General features: G+C 37.1%; 1 protein-coding gene across 2 annotated transcripts; it reads left to right on the top strand.

Annotated features, from left to right (window-relative positions):
- The first annotated feature begins 11,103 nt into the window (after positions 1 to 11,103).
- LOC149219625 (uncharacterized) lies at positions 11,104 to 13,298 on the top strand. 2 transcript variants are annotated; one of them, XM_089384432.1, is made up of 4 exons: positions 11,104 to 11,641; positions 11,755 to 11,919; positions 12,098 to 13,076; positions 13,209 to 13,298. In XM_089384432.1, exons 1-3 carry the CDS (start codon positions 11,183 to 11,185, stop codon positions 12,464 to 12,466), a joined length of 993 nt encoding a protein of 330 aa, XP_089240558.1. In that variant the 5' UTR covers positions 11,104 to 11,182; the 3' UTR covers positions 12,467 to 13,076; positions 13,209 to 13,298. The 2 variants fall into 2 exon arrangements, with proteins under 2 accessions (XP_089240558.1, XP_089240557.1); XM_089384431.1 differs by having other exon boundaries at positions 11,755 to 11,961.
- Positions 13,299 to 18,904: the final 5,606 nt, after the last annotated feature.

Genomic DNA, 18,904 nt, shown 5'->3' with positions numbered 1-18,904 from the left:
GTTTTTCTTGCTTTTTTTTCTAATAATGAGGGGGCACGCATGCTTACGGCCCTGCACATTTGCAGTTATGTACAATTGTGCCTTTGTCAGACTTGTATGACAAAATTGACTAGTGCACATACTACTACAGGAGTAGTTTCCAAAGCTTCATCTAACATAGAAAGCAAGTTGCCTTGTAGAGTCTCACAACAAGTGCTGCAAGATGATTCATATTGAGCCTCTGTTGCAGTGACCGTGGACTTTGAGGGTTCATCTTGTTTGCCTCTTGACTACAACTCTTCCCAAGTGCTAGCTTTTGAGTTTGAAGAAAAAATCCTGACTAAAGGATCTTATATGACTCTTTGATTCTAGTGTACAATTGTGCCTTTGTCAGACTTGTATGACAAAATTGACTAGTGCACATTGTAACTCAAATATACCCCATAGTCATTGTGCAAAACCATATGCAGAATAAGGAAAAGAATTGAACCCAGTTTAGGCTCAAGAATGGCCTCAGAATAGGCTTAAGAAACTTGATTTATTTCAATGTAAAGTACAATAGAAAAATGAAATGATTAGCTCCAAAAATCTTAGCAGCTCAACCTTCTTCTATAGATATTCTCGGCCTTAGACAAATTCCAACGATATTCTTGAACAAAAGATGCCACAAATTCTTGCCCTTTGATGCTTAACGACTACCATATATATACACATTTGTAGGGGGCCGTAATATTGGTCAAGCTGAGCAAAAAAAAATATTTTATTTTTGAAAATGCATGACTATTCTTGGAGCCTCCTGTACAATGAGGTTTAGGCTTCTATTAAAAAATATTTTTGTTGTCTTCTATGAAAATTTTTTTCAAGGCTAATTGGATAGATGGACCTAGGGAAACTTGGTTCACAATTTCAGAGATGACTTTGATATATTTTCCCTAAATACTTGGCAGTACATGCCTATGCTTGATGCTTTCATACTGCATTTCAATCTCAAACAAATTCATCTCTTTTAGTTTCCTCTGTGGATTCTGTTCTCCATGTTTATCACATGAGGAATGATGAGTTGTCTCATTTCCATGACTAAGCAAGTTGCCTTGTAGAGTCTGACAACAAGTGCTGCAAGATGATTCATATTGAGCCTCTGTTGCAGTGACTGTGGACTTTGAGGTTTCATCTTGTTTGCCTCTTGGCTGCAACTTTTCCCAAGTGCTAGCTTTTGAGTTTGAAGAAAAATCCTGGCTAAAGGATCTTATATGACTCTTTGATTCTAACAGAGGAGGATCTGATGTAACTACATCTTGTAATAACCCTAGACAGTGTTATGACCTTCTAAGCGTAAGTCTAAAACTCTTTTACTAATGATTTGAATTGGCCATGATAAAAAAACTTGTTTGAAACCTCCTGTATGTACATATATCATTAGTTTTTCTTGCTTTTTTTTCTAATAATGAGGGGGCACCCATGCTTACGGCCCTACACATTTGCAGTTATGTACAATTGTGCCTTTGTCAGACTTGTATGACAAAATTGACTAGTGCACATACTACTACAGGAGTAGTTTCCAAAGCTTCATCTAACATAGAAAGCAAGTTGCCTTGTAGAGTCTCACAACAAGTGCTGCAAGATGATTCATATTGAGCCTCTGTTGCAGTGACCGTGGACTTTGAGGGTTCATCTTGTTTGCCTCTTGACTGCAACTCTTCCCAAGTGCTAGCTTTTGAGTTTGAAGAAAAAATCCTGACTAAAGGATCTTATATGACTCTTTGATTCTAGTGTACAATTGTGCCTTTGTCAGACTTGTATGACAAAATTGACTAGTGCACATTGTAACTCAAATATACCCCATAGTCATTGTGCAAAACCATATGCAGAATAAGGAAAATAATTGAACCCAGTTTAGGCTCAAGAATGGCCTCAGAATAGGCTTAAGAAACTTGATTTATTTCAACGTAAAGTACAATAGAAAAATGAAATGATTAGCTCCAAAAATCTTAGCAGCTCAACCTTCTTCTATAGATATTCTCGGCCTTAGACAAATTCCAACGATATTCTTGAACAAAAGATGCCACAAATTCTTGCCCTTTGATGCTTAAGGACTACCATATATATATATACACATTTGTAGGGGGCCGTAATATTGCTCAAGCTGAGCAAAAAAAAATATTTTATTTTTGAAAATGCATGACTATTCTTGGAGCCTCCTGTACAACGAAGTTTAGGCTTCTATTAAAAAATATTTTTGTTGTCCTCTATGAAATATTTTTTCAAGGCTAATTGGATAAATGGACCTAGGGAAACTTGGTTCACAATTTCAGAGATGACTTTGATATATTTTCCCTAAATACTTGGCAGTACCATGCCTATGCTTGATGCTTTCATACTGCATTTCAATCTCAAACAAATTGATCTCTTTTAGTTTCCTCTGTGGATTCTGTTCTCCATGTTTATCACATGAGGAATGATGAGTTGTCTCATTTCCGTGACTAACCACTGTGGTACCATTAAGATTGGTGCTTGGATGTAGTTTCTTATCGGGTGATGTAAGGACTGTGACTCAATAAAAACAGAGCATCAAACTTCCAGCCTTGGTAGTAATCTATTGTGGATGAAAGCAAGTTGCCTTGTAGAGTCTGACAACAAGTGCTGCAAGATGATTCATATTGAGCCTCTGTTGCAGTTTCAAGGTAGTTTTCATGTTACTGGTGTCTTGAATTGATGACATGCTAGCATTCAGCATCGATTATGCTTTATGTAAACTACCTTGATTGCATTGCTATTGAAATTCCTTGTTATACCCGTCATCTTTTAGTATGGTACACAGATCAAATTCTCTGCCCCAATATAGTGATCAGTTATGTGGTGTACGATTTATGCGTACCTCCATGAAGCATGGACTACAGGGATACTTTTTAAATTTTCCATGCTCTAGTGCATTCCTTTCATTAGTTTGATTATCCAATAATGGGCATTTGGATTGCAGAAGCTAGCAAGTATCTAATTCCTTGATTCCACTTATTAATTTGAAGCTCTCTTCGACTGGTCATTGGGTTGATATAGATTGATCAATGGATTTACAGTGACTGATCCTAACGTACAACAGGGACTGCAGGTTCTTTTTTATCTTGGCAGTCATATTTTGAACTTCAGTATCAAAACTTCGTGTTCTATATTCATTTTCATTGTTCAACTTGCTATTATGATTCTGTGGTTGTAATTGCATTGCATCAATGGATTTACAATGACTAATCCTAACGTACAACAGGTTCTGCGGGTTCTTTTTTATCTTGGCAGTCATATTTTGAACTTCAGTATCAAAACTGTGCATTGGATGCTACCTGACATAAGCAGTCTGCGCAGCTTAGTAGACATTTGCAGTCCCAAAGGTGCACACAATCACTCAGTGTTCTATAATCATTTTCATTGTTCAACTTGTTATTATTATTCTCTGGTTGTAACTGCATTGCATCAGTAAACATAATATTGCATCAAACACTTAGTCATCATCATGTCTTCTATGTCTGATAAACACAAGTTGCAATTAGTATTGCAAAAGCATCACTTATTTCGTGTGGACAATTTCTCATATCTAATTGGAGACTGTTTATTCGATAGTTTAGAACTTTTGCTAGATTTCCGATACACATCAGTGCAGCTAAGGAAGGGAACAATAGAATATTTTAGAGACTGTCTGAAAAAACAAGATAGTGAGGCAATTTTGTCTTATGAACATGAACTGCATGAAGCCTCACTTAAAGAAATGCATAACATTAGCAACCGTGAAATCTATTTAGACAAAATGGCTAGATCTGCCTCAAACAATATACCCCTAGCATCTAGAGGTCTATGGGGAGATATTTTCTGCATCCATTGGCTGTCAAACTGGTTGAAAATTCCAATTAGGGTTTGGTCCAAAACAAAGATGAGAGTGTATTTGCACTTCAATTCAGGTGTTACAACAAATACTCGTGACATACTGTTCCATGACGAGGATCCTTTGAATGGGCACTTCGAGCCTTTGGTTCATAGGCAGCCTACAATTGGTTGTACCTTCCAACAACAAGCCGATACCTCAAAGAACAATACTGAACCACAACCTGAGACAAAATGTCAATCAATTGAAGCTAAATTAAAACCACCTTGTCACTTAAACAAGCACAAGAGAAGTGTATCTTCTCATGTGCTTAAGGACATTGCTCCAAACAATCTGAAAAGACAAAAAATAGGCATTGAGTATAACAAAGTTACAATGAAACAACAAGTTGTTCTAGAAAACATAGAAGCTGTTAGTGGCTGTCATTTAAACAAGCACAAGAGAAGTTTATCTTTGCATGTGCTTAAGGACATTGCTCAGAAAAATCCGAAAAGGCAAAACATAGGCATTCAATATAACAAAAGTACAATGGAACAACAAGTAGTTCTAGACAACACAGAAGATGTTTGTGACACACCGCACACAAAAGATGTTGGTGACACACGGAGATTTCGATCACTTAGAAACTTGAAAGAACATATTAGAAGCAACAGACAAACAGAAATTGTAACTTCTTGTCCATTAGACAAACAATCAAAAAGTCTATCTTTGCGTTTGCTTAAAGGCATCATTCGGAAAAAATTGAAAACACAGAAAATAAGACTTGCATTCAACACAACAATAATGAAACAAGAAATAGTCATAGAAAACATGGACTACAATCCATCTGCAACAAGATCAAAGGATCTATCAGCGCAATCAACGAACCAAGTAAAATTTGAGACACTGAGATTTCGATCACTTAGAAACTTGAAAAAACATATTAGAAACAACGCACAAACAGAAATTGTAATCCCTTGTCCATTAGGCAAAGAGACAAAAAGCTTATCTTTGCGTTTGCTTAAAGGCATTATCCGGACAAAATCGAAAACGCAGAAAATAAGACTTGCATTCAACACAGCAACAATGAAACAAGAAATAGTCATAGAAAACATGGACTACAATTGATTTGCAGCAACATCAAAGGATCGTTCAGCACAATCAAAGAAATCAGGAAAATCCGACCTATCGATTCAATCAAGATCAATGAACAAATTAACAGAATTGTTAGAGTTTGATCAAATATATCAAAGACAAGTAACTGACACACCTATTTTCAATTGTTCATCATGTGAAACAACTTTTTTCAAAAGAGACATCTGCTTTGTGAAACAAGAATGTCAAGCAAAACAAAATAAGATTAGGAAACTATCAACTAGTTTCAAGAATGTTAAATCTCGTGTTGAAAATTGCTACATTTGTAAACATTGCAAAAAAGCAATTGAACATGAAACAATTGCTAAATATGCAGTTCCTGAACAGATAAGAAGAAACAATGGCACTAGAACACTGACAGAACTCACTGAACTAGAAGAAAGACTAGTCGCATTAAGATTGCCCTTCTTGCAAATAAAAGAAATGGGCCATCGACATAAGAAGTCGCAACTAGGCTTAACTGGAGGAGTCATCAATGTCCCCACTAACATTTCCAGAATTCAATCTGCATTGCCTCGAACTATAAAAGACACTGACACGGTTGTCGTTGTTCTCAAAAAGAGTTTAAGATTCAAAAGTGCTTATGCATTTGGTCGAGTTCGAGTTCACAAAGTGATGAAAGCATTAAAACAATTATGCAAAAGGATGCTTTACAAGCTCGAGAACGCTACCATAAATGACAATTGGAAAGAGGCATTCCTACAAAACCAAGAGGCATATCAAAGTTCAAGTGACGCTGAAGATAGCGAACACGATAACCAAGACAACGATGAACCAACGACAAAAACATTGGTCCATGGATTCATTGATGCACACACTGTCCATGACCTTGTAAATAAACAAATTAACATTGCACCTGCTGCCGGATACATGCCATTAGGAATCTTCAAAGATAAGTACTCAGAAGAAATGAGTTTCCCATCACTTTTCTATGGCAACAAATGCCCAGCTAACATCTCCAAAAACTTTACATATCAAAAGATTTGCCACTGGGAAGTGCTGCATAAAAACCACGATTTTGCTTATCATACTACAAACATGTTCTATAAAGCAATTCGCATTATCATAAATCAGGTGTTGAATACAATGTGGATTAGAATTAGAAAAGGGCAGTTGAAAGGTAGAAAACTGGTTGCAAAAGACGTTAAGTCAAAACCAAACCTAGATCGTATTTTAAATTCTGACATTGGGTACATGGACCTAAAAACAATTCGTACCTCACCTGACTACCACCGACAAATACGGAACAAACTCTATGCAATGATACGACAACTAGGGCCGCCCACTTTCTTTGTTTCCTTTAGCAGTGCGGAGCATCTTTGGGATCCTTTAATGCATGCATTGAGAGACATAAAACAAAACACTAGAAGACCAAATACCGACGAACTTGATGAAAATGAACCTAGCTCATTAATAAGAAACGACCCTGTTACTTGTGTACGTTACTATAGATCTAGGAGGGATGCATTACATCAATTGATATCTCATGATCACAAGTATTATGGAGAGCTCACTGACCACTTCTATGTAACTGAATTCCAAAACCGGGGCAGTGAACATGAACATGGCTTACTTTGGATAAAATCTGCACCAATCTACGGTCAAAATACAAATATTGAAGTCGAACAATTCGTTGACAATTACTTGTCAACTAATTCACTCTTACTTGCAAGTGAACTTAGAGTTCTACAACACCATTGTCACACAAAAAGTTGTAGGAAGCATGCAAATTCTAATCGCAGATTTAATTTCCCAATACCACCGATGAAAATAACAAAAATACTTGAGCCTCTTGAATTCGATAGTGATAAAACAAAAGAACATGCAAAGCTAATCTTCGAAGCAATAAACAACACAAGATATAGTGAGAATGATACATTTGATAGCTTTTTAGCCAACCTTGGACTAGTACACAATGAATACATACATGCTATCCAGTGTACACTAAATCGAACAACACTCTTATTGCAAAGGAAACCAGTTGACACCTGGACAAACAACTTCGCAAAACATATTCCAGGAATTTGGATTGCAAACACTGATTCCCAATTTGTACTTGATTCATATGCAGCTGCAATGTATTGCAGTTCTTATATGACAAAAGAAGATAAAACACTCACAAGAACATTTAAAAACATACGCGACAATCATGTGAAAACAAAATCTGATATCCTAGATACCATTAGTTCTTTAGGGAAAGCTTTGGTCAACTTGCAACAAATGTCTGCACAACAAGCAGTGCATATTGTGTTATCACTCCCACTAAACTCTAGTTCACGGAAGTGTGTATTTATTAACACATCTCCTGTCGATGATCATGCATTTGTTCTTAAAAGACAAAAAGACCTGCAAAAAGAAGCATATGACTCAGAAGACATAATGTGCCCATCAATTACTGACTACTATGCTCTCCGACCTATCACTATTGAACATGTATGCTTAGCAGAATTTGCATCTAGCTATACAAAGAAAGGAGAAGAACGCAAAAAATAAATTAGACCATATGTCATTCGATCTGTTAGATATAACAAATACAAGGACATTGAAAATCACTGTAGAGAGCAATTAATGTTATACTATCCCTATCGAGGAAGTGAAACTGCAATTAAGCAACATCACACAAGTTGGCAAGCTGCATATGTTGCGGTCGAAGAAATAGTCAAGCAAAATGAACAGAAGTTCAAATTTGCTACAACAACTACATGGGGTGACATAGATGACGCAATGCACACAGTAGAAACAGAAACTGAAGAAATATTTGACATAGATCGTTTGAAATCAAATGAAACAAAAACTATAACATTTAACAAATCGATAGATGACAAATATGAAAACTACGACTTCCAAAATGACTTGGAACATTTGCAAGATAGCAAGAAGTTTGCTCTACCATCTACAAGGCCATATGAAATCGTCAAACAACCACGTATACTTGAAGACGTAGAGTACTATGAATTAATGCGACAATTAAACACAGAACAAGCAAGCATAGTTACTGATGTTATAACAAGGAAATTGTACAGACTAGATGAGCTAATCTACCTGTTATTAACAGGAGGTGCAGGAACAGGCAAGACACACACAGCAAAGGAAATCTTCTAATCCTTAGTACGCATACGCAATGTGGCATTGCCTTATAACCCATCACAACTAATAGGAATAATCGCTGCATACACAGGCAAAGCTGCCTTCAATGCTGGTGGTGTGACATTGCATTCTGCATTCTATTTTCCCTTTAACAAAGCAGATTGCCCCTCACTAAACAATGAAAAATTGGACACATTATCAAAGAATTTCCAACAATTGTGTGTACTCCTCATAGATGAGGCATCGCTCGTTGGTGCAACAATACTATATCAAATCGATAAGCGCCTGCGACAAATCTTACACACACCAACTTCATACTTTGGTAATGTTGACACGATATTCTCCGTCGATCTTTACCGGGCAAACCCAGTCAGAGACTCTCTGATCTTTGAAAACCCAAAAATCAACAAAAACACAATTCCATACGACTTCTGGCCAGAGAAAATAAAATGTTATCAACTGCACACAGCCATGCGCCAAAAAGACCCATTGTTCATTGATGTACTAAATAGGATGAGATTAAACATGCAAACAGATGAAGATATTGCTTATGTAAACAATAACTGCTATAGGATCCCACCTTCAAGCCCAGTTTTCCCATACATTTTCTATCGCAACAAAGATGTCCATATTCACAATGCGAAAATGCTTTCCCTAACAAAGGGGGAACAAATAATGCTCGTTGCAATTGACAACTACGAGCTTCCTGGGTCGAGTTATTTTGCTTTTGATAAAACAATCCCATTGCCATCAACAATTACAGTTAAACAGAACATGTTAGTTGAACTATATGCAGGAAATTACAATACAAACGATGGATTGGTTAATGGTGCTGAAGGGATTTTCAAATCCTATTCATCTAATAACAACAGGCCTGACATTGTCTGGATAGAATTTTCAGACCCAGAAATTGGGAAACAACAAAGAAGCAAATTCAAACAACTATACGACATAAATATATTGCCAAATTGGACACCGATCTTCCGAATTGCAAAATCGCTAGCAATGTCTCCTAACAAATTACAAATTACAATTCGAAAACAATTTCCAATCCAATTAGCCTGTGCTCGAACAATACACCGAACACAAGGGTTGACATTGGATCAACTTGCATTTGACCCAACTGGTGTCACAAAACATGGTCTAGTCTACACTGCATTATCACGTGTTAGAACTATTGACTCACTATACTTGATTAACAAATTGACACAACAAAACTTCCATGTCAAAAACAAAATAATCAATGAGATGGCATGGCTTGAAAAAATTGGTGCATGGAAACTAGAATTCGCAAAGAAGAAATCTGTTAACAAGGATGTTTTATCGATTGCAAGCCTAAACACACGTAGTCTACGTGCACATCTTAGTGACGTGATTCATCAAAATGACTTAATGGACAATATGATTCTATGTTTTCAAGAAACTCATTTGTACACTCCACCAGTAGTCAAAGAATTCTTATCATTCAATTTTGCCGCTGCACATTCTACACATGGAATTCTTACTTGCATAAACAAAAAAATACCTATTAGAGCAACAAAGACATTTTGCAAAAACAAAACAGAGCTTACCCTAATTGACATGTACTTCCAACGACCAATTTGTTTAATGAACATTTATGCAGCACCATTTGAACAAGTATCCACGATAATGCAAATAATTAAGGAAGAAAAATCTCAAACTACATATACTGATTGTGTTTTTTTAGTTGTTGTTGATTTCAACATTGACATAAAACAAGAAACAGCTCGTAGCAAACTCTTTGTACAATTTATGGAAATGGAAAACTTACATGAAATAACAAGCAAACTATCTCCGCACCAAAAAACAGTAATAGACCATATCTGGACAACTTTGCCTATGAAACAGTGTGAAATAAATGTAACATGGGCTTATTGGTCTGATCACAGCATATTCTATGCGCTACTACAGCTCTAACGACCCTTAGTACAAACCAAATTTAGCGTGTAGCAAAATCAAAGTAGCATTGATACACAAGTTTCTCTACAATTTGCTAAACTTCATATTCAAGCAAACTTCATATTCAAACAAATGCTGTGTTATCCGAGCAATATCAATCTCCAATGGCCATACTAAAAGTCTATTTCTTGTAGCTCCCTTGCAACACTCTGTTCAAACAAATGTTGTGTTATCCGAGCAATATCAATCTCCAATGGCCATACTAAAAGTCTATTTCTTGTAGCTCCTTTGCAACGTTGCTCAATCTCCAATGGCCATACTAAAAGTCTATTTCTTGTAGCTCCTTTGCAACACTCTGCGCGAACTCATCTAGGTATGTAACGACACATAGAATAACGTTATGCACAGATTTATTATTACATGGAACACATTTTGCTTGTAGACCTAATAGAGTACAGATTTATTATTACATGGAACACATTTTGCTTGTAGACCTAATAGCTTGTACTCGTGTTGTACAGATAACTAATAAGAAAAGACAGCACGAAGAAGTAACTCCTCCAGAGGCTTGCTCTCTCTCAGAGACTTGCACTCATCTAGGTATGTAACGACACATAGAATAACGTTATGCACAGATTTATTATTACATGGAACACATTTTGCTTGTAGACCTAATAGAGTACAGATTTATTATTACATGGAACACATTTTGCTTGTAGACCTAATAGCTTGTACTCGTGTTGTACAGATAACTAATAAGAAAAGACAGCACGAAGAAGTAACTCCTCCAGAGGCTTGCTCTCTCTCAGAGACTTGCAACGTCTCAGAGACTGATAAACAGATAATTAATATGAAAAGACAGCACGAAGAAGTACCTGCTCCAGAGGCATGCTCTCTCTCGGAGACTTGTAACCTCTCAGAAACTGCTAAAAAGTAACTAAATAACCTTCAAATCTATTCTTACAAATCTATTCTTACAAGTTTTGTAGTACAAACATAATGTTAATTCAGATTCTTTAATATTGTTCTACAGGCAGAAACAGGAAAGTACATCAAGTTTTGTAGTACAAACATAATGTTAATTCAGATTCTTTAATATTGTTCTACAGGCAGAAACAGGAAAGTACATCTGAAATAGCAGCTAAGCATCAACTATGCACAACAATCACAATACAGGAGTTGAAAGGCCTGAAAATGGGAACAATCTTTCACGGCCAGATTCTAGTAATATACAAAACACTGGTCGACCAAGTCCACGGAATTCAATTGTTACGTGCTGACCTAGTGGACAGCAGAGGAAATATGACAATCACGCTAAATGTGCCACACAACCTGATTGCTGCTACTGAAGCGAAACTTGTAGTGGGCCAGGGAATCTGTATCACAGATTTCAAGGTCTCTCCCAAGACAGTTTACGACCATGGAGACTGTCCGTGTATACTTGTTTTGCATGAGAAGAGCATCTTGGAAGCAATTCCACCTATCTGTACGGAATACAGATTTGTACCCACGACGACTATTAACCAGCTCACCAGCACCACAGCTGCATTCGCAACCGGCACAGTAGCCGGCCTTGTGACAGCTGCCAAAGAAATAGCTGGTCAATATGTCCTAACTATCAAGGACGGCCCGTCCCAAAAAGACAAAGCCACGGTATATACAAATTCAACCATTTATTCTTTTTAACATTTAAATCATCTATACATTTTAAGTAACCATTTACTTAAAAACAATTACATTTAACACTAGTACATTTTGCAACGCAGGTGCATCTTTTCAGTACATTTCAACCAATTTTCAAATCCATCCAACAACAAATTTCGAAACAAGAAGCACCAATGATGCTGTTTCGAAATCTTGCCCGAGGCAAAGAACGTGGGTCATTACGCACTTGCAAATCCACATTCATTACAGCTGTCACTTCAAACAGGGTACTTGCAGACCTGAGCAAACTACCTACCTCAACAACAAAGGTTCTTTCATAGTGCACAAAATATATATTATAAATCTTTATTTCCTGTTCTCCTAAATTATGCTCGTTCATTTAACGTCCTCTTAGCATTTTTATTACAATATCTAACGCTAGACTTGTACTGAAACATGGACCAGGTTAAAGGAATGTTGACTATAGCAAACATACATGCAGAACCCTTTGTTACAATCTGCAACAATTGCTCTCTGCCGGCCGATACATTTGGAACAGTTTTCATGGATCAACTTAATTGTTCCACATGCAGACAGCTAACCACATATCGACGCAGTTTACAATTGAATTGCATTATCCAAACAGAGGCAAATGTTCAGTACAAGTGCATTTTAAAAGACAGTTTGCTGCTGGAACTTTGTCCATCCTTAACAGGACTGACGTATGAAAAATATCTAGAGGACGTTGCTGACGTTACATATAGTTTACGAGATTTCCATGTACACAACAACTTTCTATTGGATAGTTTGGATGTCATTGTCCGTACAGATTGACATACTTTATCCTGTCTAGGATTTGACCTGCAAATGTAATTGATATTTGTCTATTGTCTCGCTTAAGCTTTCTATTATTGGTATGCAATTGTTTTTAGTTGTAAAAACACTTTTGAATCCACAGTGTTACGTGAACTGTTTCATCAATTTTACTGGAAAAAATGACATTGCTTTTGACTGCAAAAATTCCTTTCCATCCATTGGATTCAGAAAACGAGTCTGAATCCATGAGAAAATTAGTTGGAACAGTGTCAACTGTCGCTTAGAACTAATTTATATTTTCGTTAATCTAGATAGTTCAGTTTCTTGGTTATAACTACTACTCAACATACTTCACAGTCAACAATCCGCATCCACCAAATCCTCCCCATACGGATTTCATATTGGATTCTCAGGCTAATATATCATGTAATATTGCAGGCCATAGTTTTTATTTATGTAGTATTTATAATGAAACAGCTCGAGTTTATTTGGAGGAGCTGGTGTTTGATCCCTATTTCATTGATCTGTTCTACAGTCTTACACTCTTTCTTGTTTACTATTTTGACATTTATCATTGACTGTTGTCTGAGTTTCAGAAGAAGTTGACAGAGTCTACATTGGATCAGTGGTGAGCCTATCTTCATAAAAGTTTATTGAATTATTTCAACGATGATAGAAATTCAATTCAATTCAATTTATTGTGTGATATGAGGATACCCTGATAAAAGAACATATTGATACTATGTTCATATGTTTGCAGGAAGGAGTCTCTACTTACAGGTCTTATCCAGCGGGACTAAAGGACATAATAAACTATACAAAACACCGATATAGCAACCCCCCTATATACGTTACCGAAACTGGTACTTGAGCCTTGACATTTATTGAAGAAGAAGAAATATTTCTATATGTTTTCTGAAAAGTACCCTTGTTACACTTGCATATGTTCGTTTTGATTCCTGTGGCTGAAACCATAAGGCATATGTAAACAAACCATTTGCTTGAATGACTTAGTAGTTAATTAATTGATTCGACAAAAAAGCAGGAGAAGCAAGAGCATATGAACCAATGGCCCTTTTCATAGGTTACATAGCCACATTACCTTTTCGAAAGTGTTTTAATGCAACATCAAAGTTCTCTTATAGCTGAAAAACACTTATATTTTGTCCGTGTTACTGGTAGCCTGGTTCTATGAATCCAAGGTAATGAAGCTAACTAAGCTTAACCTATGTAATCAGCTAAGCTTATGTACTTTATATCTATGCCTATTACAGTAAGTGTGTTTAGTCATTTACACCTGTTTAAGGCACCGATCTACCTTTATATGCACCACTTTCACAGGCAACAGTTTGGGCACACACTTGATTTTACCTCTTTGGGCTTATGTTTTATACCACAAGTTGAGGCCCATGTTAATGAAAATGTTGAGTCTGATCTTTCAACAGGTTGGTAAAACTTCTGCTTGCCTATAATAATGGTTAAACAATTTAATGGCATGTCTCCTTCACCCCCGCTTAGACAGGAAGAATTTAAGTGGTTTTCAAGCAGTTGTTACAACAGGCAGCAAAGCTTAAACAAGCAATATCTTCATAAGTCTTAAATGACACTATTTACTGGCTTCTTTCAAACTCCAATTTCCTCATTGGAATTAGAACAACTTTCCATCAATTACCAACTCACTGTCTTCTGTAGGGTTCCGGCCCAACCATTTCTGCGAGTCTTATAGCTTTTTGGAAAAAGACGAAAGTCTGCCATGTCTTAAATGACACTATTTACTGGCTTCTTTCAAACTCCAATTTCCTCATTGGAATTAGAACAACTTTCCATCAATTACCAACTCACTGTCTTCTATAGGGTTCCGGCCCAACCATTGCTGTGAGTCTTATAGCTTTTACCTCTTAGACAGGCAACATTTTGGGAACACACTTGATTTTACCTCTTTGGGCTTATGTTTTATACCACAAGTTGAGGCCCATGTTAATGAAAATGTTGAGTCTGATCTTTCAACAGGTTGGTAAAACTTCTGCTTGCCTATAATAATGGTTAAACAATTTAATGGCATGTCTCCTTCACCCCCCGCTTAGACACAAAGAATTTAAGTGGTTTTCAAGCAGTTGTTACAACAGGCAACAAAGCTTAAACAAGCAGTATCTTCATAAGTCTTAAATGACACTATTCACTGGCTTCTTTCAAACTCCAATTTCCTCATTGGAATTAGAACAACTTTCCATCAATTACAAACTCACTGTCTTCTGTAGGGTTCTGGCCCAACCATTGCTGTGAGTCTTATAGCTTTTTGGAAAAAGACGAAAGTCTGCCATGTCTTAAATGACACTATTTACTGGCTTCTTTCAAACTCCAATTTCCTCATTGGAATTAGAACAACTTTCCATCAATTACCAACTCACTGTCTTCTGTAGGGTTCCGGCCCAACCATTGCTGTGAGTCTTATAGCTTTTTGGAAAAAGAAGAAAGTCTGCCATTCCTATAAAGTTTAACCCTCCATCTCACTGAAACTGATCCAATTTGAATTAGAACTTGTATTCTAGACAGTAATAATTTTGTTCAACCTTCTTTCCTTCATGTTTTCACTCCTGCTAATTTTGAAATATTGGTTTTAGTTGCTTTTTTCCTGTCAAAATTGAAATTAGCCAAGCCACTACACTATATGCAGGTACAGAGCCCAGTAGTGTAGCTGCATCAAGCTAAGAATCTGCAAATGTAATTGATATTTGTCTAATGTCTGACAGAAGCGATCGATCCATAATGACTTCTACCATCTTTTCGTTGATTGCTGTTCTTCCACTTTGTGGGTATCTTGCAAAAAAGGTTATTGGAGCCATTGACTTCGGAAAGTACCCAAACTCCAATTTCTGCAAATGTAACTCATATTTTTCTAATGTCTCACAGAAAAAAACGACCAGATTGTTGTTCTTGAACTTTGTGGGTATCTTCTGCTATATTGTTGTTTTTGCACTTTGTGGGTAAGTGGGGATTGAAGCCCTCTACAACTGCTGTTCCAATTTCTGCAATGTAATTCATATTTTTCTAATGTCTCACAGAAATGAAATGAATGACCGTACTGACTTCTACGATCTTCTGGCAGGTTGTTGTTCTTGCACTTTGTGGGTATCTTATGCCAGATTGTTATTCTTGCACTTTGTAGGTAAGTGGGGAGTGAAGGCCTCTACAATTGCTGTTTAAATTTTTGCACACGGTTTAGGTTGTTGTTCTTGCACTTTGTGGGTATCTTATGCCAAATTGTTGTTCTTGCACTTTGTGAGTAAGTGCCTTGGCAATGACTACCAGCTATCATCGGCAATGACTAATCCTGGCAATGAGTGGAAATTGTGAACATTGGGCATCATATTTCCTAGAGTCCCAGGCATGAAAGAATGAATCTCATCCCATGCCCATGGAAGATCGTATCAAGTCAGCGGCTTACTATTATGGGAATCAGCCAGCAGTATCGTAGGCAATCAGTATACAAGAAAATCATGACCCAACATTGCGTTTAGGCTTATGTTTCTGAGTCTAAAAGATATCCGTGAGCAGCCCATAGCTTCTTCGGTAAAAGCAGGTTGTTATGCGAACAGGTTTAATATCTACCCGTGGGCATTAGGTAAAATAGCAGATGGTGAAACTTTGGTAACTCGTTAACAGGTTTATTCGATAACTGAGTCCATTTGGGAAGTAAATAGGCTTGACCTTCTGTATACAAGCCAATGTGATAGAACATGTTAGTGCTCTTACTCACGCTTATGTGAAGCACATATCAATTTGTCTCTTAGCTTGCCACTGCTCAGAGAGCAGTTGCAAAAATACATGACCTTCTGTATATTAGAAACCATGCTAAACCATGCTACCTGCATAATTACGTAGTGTGACACTCATTACTTGTTGTCTTTAGCCAATTATTTATTAGAATAGCTTGGCCCCAACCTACCACCAAGATTTCATTCGAGATCTGCCCCTGATGTCAGATACATCACCTAATTTCGCATTTACTTCTCCCGTCACATACATCATTTCATATGCCATTTGCCCCCATGTCAAATCGATCACTTAATTGCATCGATTGCTCACTTAACGTAAGCTTTCTGCTTTATGCCGACCATTAAATACTGGCCTGCTCCAATAAATGCTCCTCATATTGGATTATATCCCCTCCAATCTAATTTTCAAGTATTCCAGCTCCATTCCAAATCAATCCGCATATGTACTTACTTCTGCACATGTCAAGAATCTACCCCGCATTCAATTCTCGCGATCTAGCACGCCTATCCTTATTTGGTTGTACAGTAAAATATTATCAAAAACCCGATTCCATTCACACTTAAAACCAGCTTGCAAACACAATGAACTCTTTTATAAATTCGCAAAAGCAATGCCTAATTTCTCGCTTACAAAACAAAACCACCTTTTGCACCTAAATATTGACATACATCTCCCTGCTTCACATAACATGGAATCCATTAGCATAAGCCAACTTACTCAACTCGCGGCATTGTTTCTCTTAGCACTTGTTCTCATGGCTCTTCTGATTATTGACATCGTAAAAGTCGAAACACAAAGAAAAAAGAAACCGAAAAAACAATAACATCTCGAACGAAGAGCATATGAATCTACAACAAGTACTTGGCATGATTATAGAGTATATTTGAGTTACAACAGTCAAAATTCAGAATCTCAAACCTATTTTTGCATTATTTTACGCGTTGTCTTAATTCCCCGCTTCCTTCTCTGTTACAGGTCTACGACGGATGCCTCCAATATGCATTTGGATCTGCCATGGTGGTGCAACTCGCATTTTTTATGCTTCTATCGTTTCTGCTAGGATGCCGGTCTAATGTCCTAATTGTTAGCATTCGTGCTTGTCTTGTATTCTTCACATGTTACCGTCTATCATAAGAAATGCTTATTTTCAAGGTTAAATGTAAACTTCAAGGCAGTTTCCATGTTACTAGTGTCTTGAATTGATAATATGCTAGCATTAAGCATCGATTACGCTTTATGTAAACACAAATTCTTTGCCCCAATATAGTCATCAGTTCTCTGGTGTACCATTTATGCCTACCTACCTGAATCGCTTGTCTTCTATTCTTCACATGTTACCGTCTGTCATAAGAAATGCTTATTTTCAAGGTTAAATGTAAGCTTCAAGGCAGTTTTCATGTTACTAGTGTCTTGAATTGATAATATGCTAGCATTAAGCATCGATTACGCTTTATGTAAACACAAATTCTTTGCCCCAATATAGTCATCAGTTCTTAAATTTTCCATGGTCTCGTGCATTCCTTTCATCAGTGTGATCATGCAATAATGGGCATTTGGAGAAGCTGCATCCTTCTTTTACTAAGAAACAGATAAGTGATGGGTGCTTGAAGTTGGCTTATTGAAGTTGTAATATGTGCATATTGAAGCTGTAGTATGTTGCATTTTATGACAGACTTCCTAATAAATATATTAACAGTCGCGTAATACAAATCTCTAGTACTAATTGTGTAAGAGTTAGTACTAGTTTCCAGTTCGAGGTCAGGTAATCAACAAAAGCGTCCTGTTGATCGATCTGCCATGCACCATAACAAAACTGTCTTTCCTCCACCGGCGGGGGATTTGAATGGCAATGGCTGTCTAAGTTTACTGGACTTGTTCCTATCTCTGGAAATCTCTTGGTCTAGGTATGTAAGTGTATTTGGTTTTCAGAGCCCACATTCACTGTTTAAAGTTTGTTTCATGTGCGAGGGCCACAGTAAAACCATATAGCATAAAGGACATTCCCACGAGAATCTGGAACTTTATTCTAAAAGTGCTTACTAAGCACGACAGGGACTTGTTGCTTGCAACTCCCCTGGTTTTATTTGAACCAGGGTGCGGAAGGTGGAGGGATAATTCCGTGTAACACAATACAATGTGGAGAGTAGTGCAATGCCAAAACAACGACGGTTCAGACACGCCACTTTTTGAGCGCAGACAAAGGAGAGGTGCGGTGCGATACACAGTGACGATGGGGTGTATGAATCAGACACGGGATTTGACAAAACATAGTCACGCCAACCATCTGTAATTCGTGATCGTTAGAGGAACGATATTACCTTATTTTGAGTCTTCGGAAGTCAATCCTCAACGCACCAGTGTTCACAGCTTTCAAACTATTCCACGCTCAACTCTTGGTCTCCATGCTCACTGCACCAGCTGACATACCATTCAAAACCGAGGAGAGCGCTTGGGCACATAGAAAAAGCTACAAATGGGTACGAGGAAATCCAGGACAGATTTTCTATCAAAGGAGAGGGGTAGAGGATAGAAAATAATCCTAGATAATGACAGTAATTACTACACAACAACTCATTTTGGGAGTTGGCTCTAATACTATGTCAAATTAGGAGGTAACTCCTTAAATGAATTGTGATTTTGCATTAAAGTTGATCATAGATATATACATTGAGGTAGAGA

This window comes from Pinus tabuliformis, chromosome Q (genome assembly GCF_031772625.1).
Source record: "Pinus tabuliformis cultivar Carrire ecotype Pingquan chromosome Q, CPIR1, whole genome shotgun sequence".
Classification (NCBI taxonomy): domain Eukaryota; kingdom Viridiplantae; phylum Streptophyta; class Pinopsida; order Pinales; family Pinaceae; genus Pinus; species Pinus tabuliformis.
Note: the sequence above shows the minus strand (reverse complement) of the source record. Positions and strands in the feature narration are given on the sequence as shown.